Source organism: Mustela lutreola, chromosome 2 (genome assembly GCF_030435805.1).
Source record: "Mustela lutreola isolate mMusLut2 chromosome 2, mMusLut2.pri, whole genome shotgun sequence".
Lineage (NCBI taxonomy): Eukaryota > Metazoa > Chordata > Mammalia > Carnivora > Mustelidae > Mustela > Mustela lutreola.
In genome coordinates, this window is record NC_081291.1 from 82,100,323 (window position 1) to 82,117,850 (window position 17,528).

Below are 17,528 nucleotides of genomic sequence, written 5' to 3' on the forward strand. Positions count from 1 at the left end.
AGATTGAGTGATTATTGGGAGATGGACTACTAAGGTTGAGGAATTTAGTTTCAGTCATGTTAATTTGGTAGTAGTAGTAGACCATAGACTAAGGGGCATTCAGATATTGTACTGGCAGTTAGGAGAGAAGTCAGGGCCTTAAGTTATTTTTATTTTTTCTCTGCAGCTTCCAAACTACAAAAACTTTAAAGGAACCATCCAAGAGCTTGGTCAAAACCAGTATGCAGTCAGTGGTGAAATATTTGTGGTGGATAGAAACACAGTAGAGATTACAGAGCTTCCAGTTAGAACTTGGACACAGGTTAGTAGAAGTATTTTAGCTGCCTCTCAGGAGGTCAGTGCAATGCTTTCTGGGACGAATATGATTCCATCATTGTTTGTCCTAAGTCTTTATAGTGTTTAAAAATTCCTATATACATTTTGACCATCCAGTTGAATTTGTGCTTTGAATATTCAAATAGTAATTTAGAAGTTTAATTTCTCTAAATGTTGAATTTTTTTTTTTCTTTAAAGATTTTATTTATTTGACAGAGAGAGACCACAAGTAGGCAGAGCAGCAGGCAGAGAGAGAGGGGGATGCAGGCTCCCCTCTGAGCAGGGATCCCGATGCAGGGCTCAATCCCATAACCCTGAGATCATGACCTGAGCCGAAGGCAGAGGCTCAACCTACTGAGCCACCCAGGCGCCCCTAAATGTTGAATGTCTTAAGCTAGCTTGGAATCCTTATGACTATGGTCAATAAATTCATGTCTGTATCAGCTGTTACAGATCTTAAAGTATGCATGTCCTTTCTTGTCAGATGGAGTTGACCGTCATTCTCTTTATACTTTCAGCCTTTTCCTTGCCCTTTGGTGTATGAGCAAATCAGAACCATTACGTTGTGTATCTTTCACCATTGAGCCCCCCCCATATATAGTCCTCTATAGCGACTGGGCAGAAGATAGAGGGAAGTTTTTCTTTTTTCTGACCAGAGTTGGGAATCTTCACAAAATTGCATGACTTGGTAGTATGAGAACATCAATGTGTGTCAGGAAAATAATAATGTATTTTTAAATCTTTTATAGGTATACAAAGAACAGGTTTTAGAACCAATGCTCAATGGAACAGATAAAACACCAGCATTAATTTCTGATTATAAAGAATATCATACTGATACAACTGTGAAATTTGTGGTGAAAATGACTGAAGAGAAGCTTGCACAAGCAGAAGCTGCTGGATTGCACAAAGTTTTTAAACTTCAGACTACTCTTACTTGTAATTCCATGGTAACTGATTGGATTTTCTATTTTAATGTTTCTTCCATGCCATAAGTAGAATTTTTATAATTGGTTTCATGATGGTTGTGGTTGTAGTAAATCTGAATGGTTTTCCCCCTGATATTTGCTGAAGACTCTGTAAAGGTGCATTCCTTTAGATTATTATCCACTACTCTTAATCCCAACTCTGCATTTGTACATCTGGGCTTGAGCACATAGGATACACAAACTGACCAAAAGTTATTGGAGTGATTAGTGCAGGATTTTCATGTTTTTCATGCCTATTTCTGGTAGCATTTTAATTGTGGAGTACTTCTCCCCATAATTCTAATCTGTTTTATTAAACTTGTATATTTGTGTTTGTATGTAATTGGTGAGAAAGGTAGAAAGTGAACATGTATGATTACCCTCATTCCATTCCAAATGAGCTTTTAGGCATAAAGAAAAAAATCCAGTAGCACAGTGGCTGAGACAAACTGCCATCATCTACTAAGAAAGACAGATAGAAAAAAGGAGAAAAAGGATAGAGAAGAAGTAAAATTTTCCTCCAAATTGAGAAAGTTTGAATGAATTGTAATTATAAACAGAGACAAATATACATCTATTGAGTATATAGAGGAGAGAGAACTTTAATGTTTATAAACTTAGAATGTTTTTAGTTTGAAAAAAATTTTCTTAGGTGGTTTTATAGCCATTTTGAATTAGAACCTTTTTTTTTTAATTAAAGATTTTATTTATTTATTTGACAGAGAGATCACAAATAGGCAGAAAGGCAAACTGAGGGAGAGAGGGAAGCAGGCTCCCTGCTGAGCTGAGAGCCTGTTGCGGGGCTCAGTCCCAGGACCCTGAGACCATGATCTGAGCCGAAGGCAGAGGCTTAACCCACTGAGCCACCCAGGTGCCCCTAGAACCTTTTTTTTAAAGGACCTGTTTTTATTTTCAAAATTATTTTAAATATTTTCATTGTTCTGAGAATTTATCAGTTTCTTAGAGTTACCAAAAGAATATTTACCGAAATGTACTTAATTGTTTTGGTTCTGTTTAACAACTTTTAGGGGTGGTATGTGTTCATTTAACTGTGTTATAGTTATTTTAAATACTGTAGATGTCATACAGGTTAAAAGTACCAATACAGATTTATGTCATCTTCAAAAACTGTGTTTTCATTAGGTACTCTTTGATCATATGGGATGTCTCAAGAAGTATGAAACTGTTCAAGACATCTTGAAAGAATTCTTTGATTTACGATTAAGTTACTATGGTTTACGTAAGGAATGGCTTGTAGGAATGTTGGGAGCAGAGTCCACAAAGCTTAACAATCAAGCCCGTTTCATTTTAGAGAAGATACAAGGAAAAATTACTATAGGTAAGATGCAATCTTTAAAAAATTAAACGTTAGTTAAAATGGAAAAAAAAATCTTTATTAATAGAAGACATTTTTATCAGTAGAATATAAACAAATACAAATTGAATCTCTTTTCTTGATCCTAACTTTATTTTTCCCTCACATAGAGAATAGGTCAAAGAAAGATTTGATTCAAATGTTAGTCCAGAGAGGTTATGAATCTGACCCAGTGAAAGCCTGGAAAGAAGCACAAGAAAAGGTAATCATTTGCAGAACAAGACATTCAGAGAAGCTTTTAAAAGCAAATTCCAAAACAAACAAAAAACCCAATCCCTAAATTTTAAATTTAGTACTGCTATAAAGGTGCCGAGTTGTCTGTTTGGAGACTGAAGTCTTCTGTTTATCCACAGAACAGATACAGTACAGGAATTTGCAGTGCACACCCACCACAAAGCACTTTGCCAGTGTGACTCAACCAGGGCCTGGAGAAATGACTCCAGGTGTGAGAAGGTAGCTCAGTCTTGTTGGCCTTTTTTCTGAGCCTGCCATTAAAGGGTGTTGTTTGTGGTGGTGGTTTTTGTGAGGTGCATGTGTACTCTCTGGGAATGATACTGGGTAGCACATACATCATTTCACACTGGTCTTACTATGGTGATAGTATGGTATCCAGTCACCATTCACTTCGTCTGGTTTTGGTTTATGCTGGGAAGACTAGAGACAAAATGTTTAATATTATAGTGTTATTGAGCACCAAGTATATGCTCTGCCCTGTGCTTAGATCTTTGACTAGAGAGTTAAACCCTGGAACTTCAGATTAAAAGTCTGATGTTTTATTAATTAAATTGTCCATTTCGGATCATAAAGGACTAGAATTAATTCAGTGAATGGAATATTGAAACTTTGAGATTCTTCTCAAGAATTTCTTGCTATTGTGTATAATTAAAGAAAAATTTAAAACAATACAACATTGTGATTGAGAACACAAATGTACAAAAGGAAGAAAATTATGGAGATGACTAATTTTTTACTTAATTAGAATGTGTATATTATCATACTGATAATTTTATTATCCTTAAAAAATACAGTTATGATTATATGACATAACTTAAACTGACACTTCAAACTTCCTTACATTTGTGAATTCTAAACCCACAGTGTTTTCCATATTTTTTATCAACTACATTGACATGCTTTTTTAATATTATTTAAACTTTTTAAAATTTTGGTCAGTAGAATGCCAGATATTAGAGCAAGTAAAATTAGAAGAAATTATATATTTAATAATTACATATTAAGATAATAGACTTATTTATTGTTTGGGGAAAATGGGGTGGGACAGGATGGGGAGTATTCAAAATTAAGATGATCCAAGCACTTTGCTTTTCTTTTAATGTATTTTACTGCATTTTTGAATCCCAGATTACGGTTTATACACTGCTTGCCCTTCTGTATGATTGTTGGTTTAAACTATATCTTAAAAAATATTAACTAGTAAACTAGTTAATTTAATGCTTAGTTTTAAAAGGTAAAGGTGTATAGGGATTGAGAATGCCCTTCCAGTGGAAGTAGACTTTATGGGAAAAAACCTAGTGGTTGGTTTCAAAAATTTCATTGTCACCATCAAAAATTTCTCAGCATCTTGACCATGTGTTCACTTTGGGAGTTAAGGTAATAAAAGGAGCTGCTCTTATAAGAGTGTCCTATTGTGTAGATTTGGAGAAGAGAGAATTTATAAAGGAGATAATTATGAGATTAGAGTTTTTTTTTTTTTTTTTAAACATAATAGAATTCTGTCTGTGGAACTTAAAATTTTTCTTGATTTCTGAAAATATCCTTAGTTATCTTCATGTTAAACAATGATGATACACATATATTCATTGAGTGTTTGTTAATGATACTTTGGGTGTCCTCAAAATCTAGATCAAATAGATTACTAAACTGTGGATCTAAACAGGATTTTATGACACCTTAATAATATTTTAATAGTAGGGTAACAACTTAAATATTCCAAAGAAACACACTGTTTCATGAAGAATTTTTAAAAATGGTAGAATTTACTAATTTGTTGTAAATACTGTTTGTCTAGGTACTTATTAATCATTGATCAACTCAGCAACAGCATTTCTTATTTGGCTATTGTTGCTTAATTGAATTCATAGTTTTGTTTATGTAATGAAGCATGTTGCTTTGCAATTTCTATTTTTATCCCTTCTAAAGTACACTAAACTTTACTTCATATATATACACATTATTTTACTGAAAATTTTAAACTGAAAACAATTTTTTTCTTTTTTGGCTACCAAAAGTGAACTTTTTGTTTTGTGGAGTGTCATGGTTAACTCAGTCATTTTTAATGATCTGAGTGCCTTAAATAATTTAAATGCAGTTTTATTTAATGGCTCTTGTTACTTTAAACATCTTAGAGGTGATGTCACCTATAAGAACTTCTATTAAATTGACTGGATTTTGAAATTTAACGCTAGCATAAGAGGATTTTTTATTGTGATCTTTTTGATGAAAAAAAGCCTTATAAATATAATTTTAGAATACTCCTCACAATTCCTCTTCTAACTTAGAAGAGGAATTAAATTCCTAATTGAACTTTTTGTATGTACATGAGTATTCTTGCTTTAGAGAATTTTTTATTAAGAAATCATACTTAATGAGTGGCCGTACCTTACCATATTTATATTACAACTGTAAAACATTCTCGATAAGTGATACTTATTTTGGGTTTCAAATTGTTCATTCACTCACCAATATAAAAGTCTGACAAGATGCAGTGATTAAACATTAGTTCTACTCTTTTAATTTCCAGATATGTGGTATCTTCTCATGTCATGACTTAGTGCCTGGGCAAAGCAGTTAATTTTTCATCAGATTCCTAGATAAATGGGGAGTGAATATACTCATTCCTTTTGAAGACTTACTATTGTGTATTTTTAGAAAACTTTTTATAGGAAATCATTTTTTTATAGGTCATCCTGCAGATAATCTAAAAAATCCCCAATCACCCTTAAGATAAGAGTACTAAGAGTATAGCATTTATGAAATTTTTAACTCAGTATTCAGTAAAATTCGGCCATTTATTTGTTACCATACAGGACTTTAATATAAAGTTTGTTATTTTTTACAGGCAGCAGAAGAGGAAGAAACACAAAACCAGCATGATGATAGTTCCTCTGATTCAGGAACTCCTTCAGGCCCCGATTTTAATTATATTTTAAATATGTCTCTGTGGTCTCTTACTAAAGAAAAAGTTGAAGAACTGATTAAACAGAGAGATGCAAAAGTATGAACTTTTGTGGGTTAAATAATTTGAAACTATTTCAGTATTATCCATTTCTTTTTCTTTTTCCAAAAAGAAGCATTTTGATTTACCTTTTATGTATTATTAAGTTACTGAATGTTTAAATTATACTGCTTTCTTATTATAGGGGCGAGAGGTCAATGATCTTAAAAGAAAATCTCCTTCAGATCTTTGGAAAGAAGACTTAGCAGCATTTGTTGAAGAACTGGATGTAGGTTAAGTCTCCATTAAAGTATATATGGAAAAATAATGTTTATGAAATAAGAAAATTCTTCTTTAATTATTTCAGTTTCTTTTAACTCTGTAAAGGTTAATATGTTTATAAGCCACGTTAGGAGTAAACTTCTAGCTATATGAAGTTATAAAGAAATGCTCTGTCTGGAATAGATGAATGTAAAAAGCTATATGGAGCTGGAATTTAGAATAAATTGAATTCTGTTACTTTCTATCAGTTAAGTTTTCCTAATTTCAGAATAGCTTATTGATTCAGTCTCTTCCCTCAAAGAGGTAAGAACAAAATATATCTGATTTTTACAAAGTAGAATGATAGTGTCTTTAGGTTTATAACAGAGAAATTTTAAGTTTTTTTGCTTTTTTTTAATAATTTAGTTTTTTCCAGGTAGAATTCCATTTTTCTAAAAAGGTAGAGAAAGAAAATATAAACTTTTTCTCAAATTGCCCAATTTGTCATAGGATCTTAGAGTTAGAAGGGACCATATAGGTCTTTTTGTTACTACCTCCTTGTTTTACAAATGAGAAACTAGTTAGACAGCCTTGGGACTACAACCCAGATCTTTTAACTTATAACTTTTTTAACGTTTATTTTAGATTAGATCGGTTGAAAGGAAAGGTTTATTCATTAATGAATGATAGTACTTTAAACTTCTTATGCAGTAGGGGGTCTCTTTTCTAATGAGTTGTTTTTGCATCCACCCTCTTCCCCTTGCCCCCTTTATGATTATATTTCAGAAAGTGGAAGCGCAAGAACGGGAGGATATTCTGGCTGGAATGGCAGGAAAAGCAATAAAAGGTAAAGTTGGCAAACCTAAGGTGAAGAAACTTCAACTGGAAGAGACAATGCCCTCACCTTATGGGAGAAGAATAGTTCCTGAAATTACTGCTATGAAGGCAGATGCCAGCAAAAAGTTGCTGAAGAAGAAAAAGGTATGACATATCTCTTGTTTTAGCTCATTGGTAGATTCCATCTTCGCAGTGATGTATATATATATTTTAATTTTACTGTGTGCTTAAGTCATGCTTTGTTTCTAATATATTTCACTGTGATAGGAAATCATTTGTTCTCTGAGAACAGTTGGTCCACAGAAAGAAAATGTAAGTCAGGAATCCACATATACGTAAAGAGTTAGTTCATTCTGGTTTGTTGTTGTTGTTTTTTAGATTTTTATTTATTTATTTGACAGAGATCACAAGTACGTAGAGAGGCAGGCAGAGAGAGAGGAGGAAGCAGGCTCCCGGCTGAGCAGAGAGCTGGATGCGGGGCTTGATCCCAGGACCCTGTAATCATGACCTGAGCCGAAAGCAGGGACTTTAACCCACTGAGCCACCCAGGCGCCCCTAGTTGATTCTGTTTTTTAAATGAGAGAAATACTTTATTCAGCAGCATTCTACTTACAATCATGGAACAGCAACCAAAAAAGTGTGTCAGCTTAAAAATAAAACTTTAGTTCTACATTATGACAAATTCAAGAAGTCTAATTAGCAGAAAAGGGTCTGTGTGGTTTTCAAAGTGATTTTTTTTAACTATTTATTTGTCATTACTGTTAGTTAAAAAAATTTACCAAGCACCTCTTATGTCATTGACATTGACTGGTGCTGTTCATGATTTAGAAGTATGGGACTTACTTGGCCTCTAGCAGGTTGGGCAAGAGTTAGGCAGAAGAAGGAAACACTGAGAGGGCTGATCATAGTGAGGAAAGAGGAGGCATGCTAGGCTGAAAGAGGCAGATTTTTCTAGGCAGTTTGAGATATGTAGATATGTCCAATAGTCTAATTAGATCTTGGGAAACGAGCCTCAGAGTTGGAGAGGTTGGAGAGTTCTCTGAACTAATACTTGAAAGCATTGTGATGCCAGAGAGATCTCTCGCTTCCACTGTTGTGATAAACTGACATCTATACTATTTCCCTCTTACCTAGCTTCCTACCACACACAGGTTCCTCAGGAAATGACTTCTCTTCTTGTCAGTTGATGTCTGTTCTTAGCACTCTTCTCTTTACCTTACATAGTCTCAAGTAATCTCATCTATGCCATTTTTTCACTCTGATGACTTCTAAATCTATGCCCCAAGCCGTAACATTTTCAGGAGGGCCAGGGTAATAAAGCCACCTGAATGCCCAGTGCCCAAACTTCACATATCTGAAGCTGAGCCCATTATCCTTATTTCAAAACCTCTTCCCCCTCTGTGTCTTATCAGCCATCACTTAACAAGTCCAGAACCTGGGACTTCGTCATTTAATCAGTAAATAAATCCTATTGATTGCCTATGAAGCAATTCCAAAATCCACCCTCTTAATTTCATCCCCAGTGATATTATCTTAGAATTCCATAAGTTTTCTTTGACGGAAGTGTTCCTCTTAATTAGTCTTCCTGTCTCTAGTGATTTTATCATGACTTCTACTTTTTTCCCACTTCATTCATCTCTGTCTAGTCTCTTATTACCCAAGTGGTATTTCCAAAAATGAGTCTGATTATTGCACAGATGCTTAAAAGTTTTCAGTGACTCCCCACTGACTACATCCAGATTCCGGTGTTCAGTGATTTAGCAACTGCATACCTCCTTGTGTTTCTCTGTGGCTACTCTTCCCTCTTTTTCTTTCCTCAAATCCTAGCAGACTGTTTGTAATTCCCTAAATACTATGTGGCTATCATGCCTCTGTGTTTTTGCCTGGGATGCTCTTTCTTCCTTTCCTTTCTTCAGCTATCAAACATACATGATTCTTTTCAAAACCCAATTAGAAGGGCCCCTTCTCTGTGGAATCTTCCCTTAACCCTGCTTTGGGCAGAGTTGCTCATGTCTCCCCACGGGTTACTTTTACACCTCCCTCCATATTTGTTATTTGTATTGTAATGACTTGCCCTTGTGTCTTTCTCTTTTAATAATCTGAGGGTAGGGAGACTTTGACTAATGCCTAGCAGTGCATGATATGTTTGCTTATCTTCCTTCAGTAATCTGATGTTTTTCTAGTATGTAGAGGCCTGAACTATAGGAGCTTATTTTGCAGGTACACTTTGGTGTATTTTCCTATTGGTGTGAAAGTCCCTTTGCTAATCAAAAGCTGCCTTCTTATTTTTTACATTTTCTTTTAAGTAGCTGTCATCTCATAGAGTGTAGCAGAGTATTAGAGTGGTAAGCAGTATCATTTGCTATAGATAATAAAGTAAAACATGGTCTGATCAAAGTCCTGTTTGGACCTCAGTGAATCACATTTTATTGTTTTTTTAGTTATATCAAAAAGTGACCTATGGCTGGAATTATATCTCTAAAATGTATGGCGTTAATTTTTATTTTTATTTCTGGTTATTTATTTGCTTATTTGTTTAATGTGTAGGGTGATCTTGATACCACAGCGGTAAAAGTAGAATTTGATGAAGAATTTAGTGGAACACCGGTAGAGGGTACTGGAGAAGAGGCATTGATCTCGTCAGCTCCTGTAAATAAAGGTCCCAAACCCAAAAGGGAAAAAAAGGAACCTGGTGAGGAATTGTTATAAAGTTTTTTGTGAGAGAAAAATATATATGTACAGGGCATTACTAGGTTATTTTTTTTTCTCCCTTAAACTGTTTTTTCTTCTAATGGTTAATGTAATTTCTCAATTTTCATGGACATTTGTTATTTTATAATTAACCTTTCATTATTAAGTTTTATTTTTACTAATGATATTTGTACAAGTATTGATACATATTTTATTGTTTTGTTTTTAGGTACCAGGGTGAGAAAAACACCTACATCCTCTGGTAAATCCAGTGCAAAGAAAGTGAAGAAACGGAATCCTTGGTCAGATGATGAATCCAAGTCAGAAAGTGACCTGGAAGAAACAGAACCTGTGGTTATTCCAAGAGATTCTTTACTTAGGAGAGCAGCTGGTATTTTGATACATTTTATATTTATTCTATTGTATATTATAGTTGGACCAAGTTAATATTACTCATATAAGTTAGTAGTATTATCGATGCTATTGAAGTACTAAATTGTTAGTATTTCAGAAGTTACAGCTCATGAAGACAAAATTGCTTTGCAGAATAAGGTTTTTAGCAGTGTTAGACATAACTTGATTCACTTTAGAACGATTTTTCTTATTGATTTTTATTGGAATGTTTGGGTTATATTCCCTCCATAGTTTGAAGATGTTTGGTAAAAATGTACCTTGGTTAAACTAACAGTGATATATCAATAGAAGTGCTTTGTAGTTTTGTTTGTTTCATTCCCCCCCCCCCCCCATGAAAAATTTCCTCCTACTTTAGGAGTCTGATTCCATGCACATCACATAAATTTTTATAACTGCAGTGCTAGAGTTAGGATAAAGATACCATTTTGTTATTCTATATTGTTAAGTACCCAGTTTTATCCTTTCTGAATATTCATTAATTTGAAGTCTGCAAGTACTTAAAAATTGAGTGTCCTGTTTTATCGATTTCTTCTCAAATTTTATTAAGCCCTAATTTACTTAAAATGAATGATACCATATTATGGTTATTTTACCTCTGGAAGATACTTTTTAGATTATATGTCAGGCCTTAAATTCTTTGGTTCTCTAATCACCAGTGATTTACTTTCTTTTCCCAGTGTGCATAGATAGTACAATGTAGGTGAATTAACATGAGTAATAAGTTATGTGAAAATTAATTTATTAAGTGCTTCAAAATTGTAATTAGGCCTTTTCATACATCTAAAATGAAGTATAAAATTACATAGCACCCAAATGTTTTAAAAATTTTATTCCATAATATATGCTAGAAATTATAAAAGTTATTTGCATTATACCAATGTGCCTCCCCCATAGTTGGTACCATTTTATGCTTTATATTAAATTATTGTTTTAGTAATATGCTCAGGTCTTAACTTTATTCTCATTCATCTGAAGAATTACTGTCTGTCATTTCTTAGTGAAACTGAATACAAGATAGAAGTTTTTATGCAAGAGGTTAAAAGGAAGTTTAGCACTAAGACTAGTAAAATTGGTCTTTTATCATTGTAGAGATGGGAAATCTTAGTAATCACTTTTACAATGGCCTATATTCACCACTATTTCTGAGTTAATATTTAAGTATGACAAACAGCACCCTAATAATCTCATTTATGTTCTCCTCTCATAGTCCAGGATGAACACTTAACATTACCAAAGTAATTGAGGCCACAAAGTTTTTGGCCTCCCCCCCCCCGGTCCCCCCCAACCCTGAATGCTTGTCTTTTTCTTTTTTCTCTTGTGTTAGAGATAGCTGGAATATTTTTCAAATGATTATTCATAGTATGTCACGTAGATAAAGTTGGATTTGAGTTTAACCTTCGCTTTTATTTTTCTCCTAGCGGAAAGGCCTAAGTACACATTTGATTTCTCAGAGGAAGAGGATGATGATGCTGATGATGATGATGATAATAATGATTTAGAGGAGTTGAAAGTTAAAGCATCTCCTATAACAAATGATGGGGAAGATGAATTTATTCCTTCAGATGGCCTAGATAAAGATGAATATACATTTTCACCAGGCAAATCAAAAGCTACTCCAGAGTAAGTAAGGAAGCAACTACTATTCAGTTATGTGGTGCAGTTAGTTATTTAGACATCTATTAAAAGATCTCCTGGTAAGCTGTGTCTAAGAATTTACCATCATTCGAGGTAAGGTCCTCTTCACAAAGGAAAAAGACTGGGTAATACTGCAGCTGTTTACTGAACTGTTGCTATATCTCATAGCATGGACTGCCAGGTTTTTTTTTTCCTCATAAAGGGCTCTACAGAAAATATTTCAGGCTTTACAGGCCATATGGTCTCTGTCTATGTAGACTTAACTAAGTACTAAGTCTATGTATACTTAACTATCTTGTATACACAACACCCTACTCAGTGTTGCCATTTTAGCAAGAAAGGAGCCACAAACAATATGTAAATGAACAAGGGCAGCTGTGTTCCAGTAAAACTTTGTTTATAAAAACAGACAGTAGGCCTATGGGACATAGTCCGACAACATGGTTTGGAGAAGTCACTAAAACTTTAGAACTGGGAGGTTTAATTTTTTTCCTTAACTTTGGCCTTGATTGATTTTTCATTTATTATTATTATTATTACTAGAGAGTATTAAACGGTAATGTGTAGAATGTGAAGTTTGTGAGCTATTTCAAATTTTATTTTTTTTAATTTTTTTATTATGTTCAGTTAGTCAACAGACAGTACATCATAAGTTTTGTTGTAGTGTTTTTTCTTCATTATTGCATATAACATGCATTGCTCATCCCAACAGCTTATTTCAGATTTTTAAAGGAAGTGCTTTATTATCTGTTTAAAGAAGTGTTTTATCATATGCAGTCTAGGATCAGAAATAGGATTACTGATGATTTTGACAGAGATTCAGACAGTCTCCTTAGGTTTTTGGCAATGATTTACTGATGTTGAATTCTGGAACAGTTCTGTTAATCATAAAATGTATTTTGAATAACTTTCGTTCAACTTCCATTCTCTTACATTAAATCATTGGCTTTTCTGGTGTCTCTCTGTGTGTATGTGTGCACACCTGTGCATATGAGACAGAAAAAAAGAATTTGATTGCCCTGTCTTTAACAAAGAGAATTATAATTGTGGTTGTTTAAATTATATTGTGGTTGTTTAAATTTTTCTTTCTGATAGAAAATCTTCACATGACAAAAAAAGTCAAGATTTTGGGAATCTCTTCTCATTTCCTTCGTACTCTCAGAAGTCAGAAGATGGTATGCCCATTTGGTCTTTCATTGGTTACTATGTTATTGCTCTGGACTTTTTATAAGTAGAAATTGTTTTTGTACATTTCCCTCATCATAATAAAGTTTATTTACTTTTCCTGAGGTAAGTACCAGTTACTTGGTCAGATAGGCAATATGGAACCATTTAGGTGAGCAGGTAGATGTGTGTATGAAGTGTATGGATGTGAATATAATGTTTTAATAAAGAAAAAGAGAAAGAAATATTGGGACATGAAATTTGATTTTCATGGCAATACGAGTATATATGTGATGGTTTTTTAAAAACTACAGGGACTAATATTCAGATTTGTAATGTTAAACTGTAGTAACTTAAAGACTGAACCCTTCACTGAAGCAAATTTAATTGGGGTATATGCTTTCTATTCCCTATATTTTTGTGTGCAAAAATTTTTTTTAAAGATTTTATTTATTTGACAGAGATCACAAGTAGGCAGAGAGCCAGGCAGAGAGAGACGGAGAAGCAGGCTCCCTGCTGAGCAGAGAACCCTATGCGGGACTCAATCCCAGGACCCTGGGATCAGGACCTGGGCCAAAGGCAGAGGCTTTAACCCACTGAGCCACCCAGGCACCCTGTGTGTGAAATTTTTAAGGTCAAAACAATCTATGTAGACTTAACAGTCTTGTACACACACACACGCGCGCGCGCGCATGCAGACAGACCTAGATCTTGTATATGTTCTGTGAATATAGATAGGCATTTTTGACAGCATGTCAAAACATTTGTATAAAACTATCACATCCAGGGCACCTGGGTGGCTTAGTTGGTTGAGCGACTGTCTTCAGCTCAGGTCTTGATCCTGGAGTCCCAGAATTGAGTCCTGCATCAGGCATCCTGCTCAGCGGGGGTCTGCTTCTCCCTCTGACCTTACCCTCTCATGCTCCCTCACTCTTGTTCTCTCTCTCTCAAATAAATAAGTAAAATCTTAAAACAAAAACAGAAACAAAAACCTATCACATCCAAGTCGATATTGTGAGAGTCCCTGTTTTCATTTGACAGAGGGAGGGACGGAGGGAGAAAGGGAGGGAGGAACTGCTTAGTTAATTGAGTGTAAAAGTAAACTGAAAGTAAGCCTACCTGCCTTTTAAACTGACCTTTAATGATTTAAAGTTGTTAGTATTCTCAGCTCTGAACATTATTACTGATCTTCCTGAAATGGTTAATAGTGTTAGATGTGTAGATATTACAATAATCACAGTGAGAACTTTTTAGTATTCCATTTTAAAATAAATCCTTATTTTTGAGTTGGTCATTTATATTTTAAATGATGAACATTTGGGACTATTAAGAATTTTTATTACTTTATGCATTTCTATATTGTTTTAAAATAGAGTTAACGTGAAATATGACATTGCTATTTTTTTGCTTTCAGCTGTTTATTATGGACTGTATGATCACAAAGTAGAAATTCATAAGCTCAATTCTCTAGCTAAAGAGAAGTCATCAGTACAAAGAATCAAAATTTAACTATTAAGTGGTCCTTATAAAATCTCTTTACCTAAAAACTTTGTAATTTTTAGATTCAGCTAAATTTGACAGTAATGAAGAAGATTCTGCCTCTGTATTTTCACCATCATTTGGTCTGAAACAAACAGATAAGGTTCCAAGTAAAACTGTAGCTGTTAAAAAGGGTATGTACTTATTTAATGTTGTTAAACATTGCATAAATGATACAAAGTTGATATTAAAGAAAATTTAATATAATTTGAAACTGCACTTGGACTTCAGTAGAAAATACTATAAACGCATGTAAGGAGAATTCCTCTTGTTTTCTAACCATATGAGGTAATTATTAAAATGTGTATAAGATCTCATTCTAAAGCTGTTGTAATTATAAAATAATCCCATTCATTGATACTGAAGATAACTTTCTAGTAAGGTCTCCTGTAGTTGTTAGGTTATAAAATAGATTAAAATTTTGTCTTGCTAGTAGCCGTTGTTATCTATGTAGGACATATCTTAATGCCTCATTTGGAATGATTGGTCAGTTCAGCTGAGGTTCTTTTTGTGTCATAGAGCTTCATTCTTATCCACAACCTTAGGTTGTCCATAAATACAAGTTGATTTGACTTAATTAATGAATCTGTTATTAGTACCAAGGTACATACATACTCCTGGTAATTTTGAAGGAGGTTAGTATTAGTGCTTTGTGTTTAAAAAGATAGGTGTTCCTTACACAGCAAGTAAATAAACATACAGTATGGACTATCTTTTCAGTACCTTACAAATGTAAAATACACAGTACCATTGTAGACTCAGACATGTATTAGATATAGCAGAACAGCAACAAAAATCCCAACTTAATTTTGATTGCACTAGGACCATGGTAAGAAATGAACTAATGAGCTATAGAAGCTTCTCTGGCCAACACATCAGGTACTCTTCCCATAGCACTTCAATACACCAGGATCTATATTTCTTTGCATTAGAACTTTGTTACTCTGTTGGAGTGTTCATATTTCCCACCCCAGCCACCCTTTACCAGTGATTGAGAAAAGCTGGTTTACAAATACATTAGTGCTTTTGCCTCTCGGATAGGCTAACTCTGGGATATGTGTTTTACAGTAACTCAGGAATTGCTTATGGTAAGAGAAGCTCAGAGATAAGCCCTCAGAGGGATGACAGGTTTCTGTCTTCACATCTCATTTTTAAACTTTTTTTTAACTTCCTAAATAAATACTTGTACTTGAGTCTCTGCTTTGCTTCTGGGGAGCTCATGAGACAGGCCCTACTTTCCCTTCATGCATCTTTTTTTAAAATTGTCTTCATGTGAGCATTTTGTAACCACCCTGAAAACCTGGGAGCTGTATTACTTCTTTGAACGTATCAACCTGTTTCCTTCATCAAGCTCCTCTACTTCTCTTTAACCTAATGAATGCGAGAGGAGTATTAGCTAAAAGGCTAGCATACACCACCTGTCCTATTTGCTTATTTCACCAGTAGTTGAACTAGCCCTGTGTCAGTTGCGTGGGTGATCCCCGTGTGAAATAGTTGAAGCCCTCAGTTTTCCTCTAGCCTCTTCTAAAACTACAAATACCACTTCAAGAAGAGGATGCATTCCATCCCTCTGGGAGGTCATCTATATTAACTCCAAATTACATATATTACTGTACAAGTTAAATTCTGTAGCTCCAGTGGATTATAGCAAAAAACTCATAGTACTCAGATAACCTGACTTGAATTTGCGTGGTAGAGTTTTAAGTGCTGCCTAACACTGCAAGCCTGCAAACTCTAATGAAGAAAAAAGGTGGTTTCTGGAACACATGGCTATATCAAGCCTATACTCGTGCTAGGAACTGCCTGCCATGTGGCTCTGGTGGTACATTTAGTCATAAGGACTTAGGGGGAAGCCACAAAATCTGTGGCTATCACTGCCACTTGCCGTTCGAATGAGGGGCCTTCACCCTAGCATCTCAGATTGGGCCTGGGAATACATTTCCATATAATTAGCCTGTTTGTTTTAAATAGAAAAGTCTGGTTAGTGTAATGCTTTTTTCTTCCCCCAAAGTAGGTTTTACTAATCGCACAAGTAAATACTGATTTATCACAGTTTTCTCATAGACTGTAAATCTGAAAAAAAGGTCTATTTTAAAAACAAAATTCATAAAAACAAAGGCCTTTGGGTTTATTGTGTACTTACCTGGAACCTTCATATTTTTTTCCATATAAAAGTGCCATGTCTGGATTTCAGCTTTTGGGTGGAAGCGAATCAGCTTCTGTTCATGGTATTTAAGGGCCCTATAAAAATGTGTGTGTCTGTTTTCCTCTAAAACATTTTAGAAGTTAGGACTTAATGTGATTATACTTGAGTTGTAATTAATGTCAAATATGTTACTTTTTTGTCATGACTATCCTGTAGTTTTACTACTGCTTTTAAAAAGTTACTGCTTGGTTCACTATAATGGCCTTTGCTTAAAATAATCTCACTTGAAATATCAAAAGACAAATTATTCATAATTAAATAAAACATTTTGTCATCTATGAGAAATTATTTGCCTTTATACTGGCACCAAGTGAAAGAAACCATTTTGTTATTTAAGGCTACTCAATTTCAGATCAGCAGTAAGAAATTCCATTGTTACAGGATTCACTGAGTGTGGTTTGTTGGTAAATATATTACATTGATTTATGAAATGGAAATTTGCTTACTAGGCAAACCATCTTCAGATACAACTGCTAAGCCCAAGAGAGCCCCTAAACAGAAAAAAGTAGAGCCTATCAACTCTGATTCAGATTCAGAATTTGGCATTCCAAAGAAGACTACACCCCTAAAAGGTAAAGATTACGTTACCCTGATTTATGCCATGTGGAAAAAAGTCTCTTCTACTCATTGAATTTAGAGGGGCTGTGTACCTATTTTTTTTTTATAAAGATTTTATTTATTTATTTGACAGAAATCACAAGTAGAGAGAGAGAGGAGGAAGCAGGCTCCCGGCTGAGCAGAGAGCCTGATCCGGGGCTCGATCCCAGGACCCTGGGATCATGACCTGAGCCGAAGGCAGAGGCTTTAACCCACTGAGCTACCCAGGCACCCCCCATTTTGTTTTAAATTGCTTTCCTCCTCAGTAAGCAATGTGTCTAAGAATCCGTGCTGAATTAAAGTCCAGAGGAAGTCTAGTACTTTATTTTATAAATCAGGGAATTGAGACTC

General features: G+C 34.5%; 1 protein-coding gene across 2 annotated transcripts in view; it reads left to right on the plus strand.

The window, feature by feature from the left end:
* Positions 1–17,528, plus strand: part of TOP2B (DNA topoisomerase II beta) — a 57,537-nt gene that overhangs the window by 37,225 nt on the left and 2,784 nt on the right. For both annotated transcript variants that reach the window (XM_059162462.1, XM_059162463.1), the window contains exons 22-34: positions 167–301; positions 1,065–1,265; positions 2,427–2,622; positions 2,769–2,860; positions 5,738–5,893; positions 6,039–6,122; positions 6,881–7,075; positions 9,479–9,623; positions 9,852–10,013; positions 11,455–11,656; positions 12,767–12,846; positions 14,398–14,508; positions 17,030–17,152. In XM_059162462.1, coding sequence (XP_059018445.1) covers positions 167–301; positions 1,065–1,265; positions 2,427–2,622; positions 2,769–2,860; positions 5,738–5,893; positions 6,039–6,122; positions 6,881–7,075; positions 9,479–9,623; positions 9,852–10,013; positions 11,455–11,656; positions 12,767–12,846; positions 14,398–14,508; positions 17,030–17,152 — 1,882 coding nt within the window. The remainder of the gene's footprint in view (positions 1–166; positions 302–1,064; positions 1,266–2,426; positions 2,623–2,768; positions 2,861–5,737; positions 5,894–6,038; positions 6,123–6,880; positions 7,076–9,478; positions 9,624–9,851; positions 10,014–11,454; positions 11,657–12,766; positions 12,847–14,397; positions 14,509–17,029; positions 17,153–17,528) is intronic.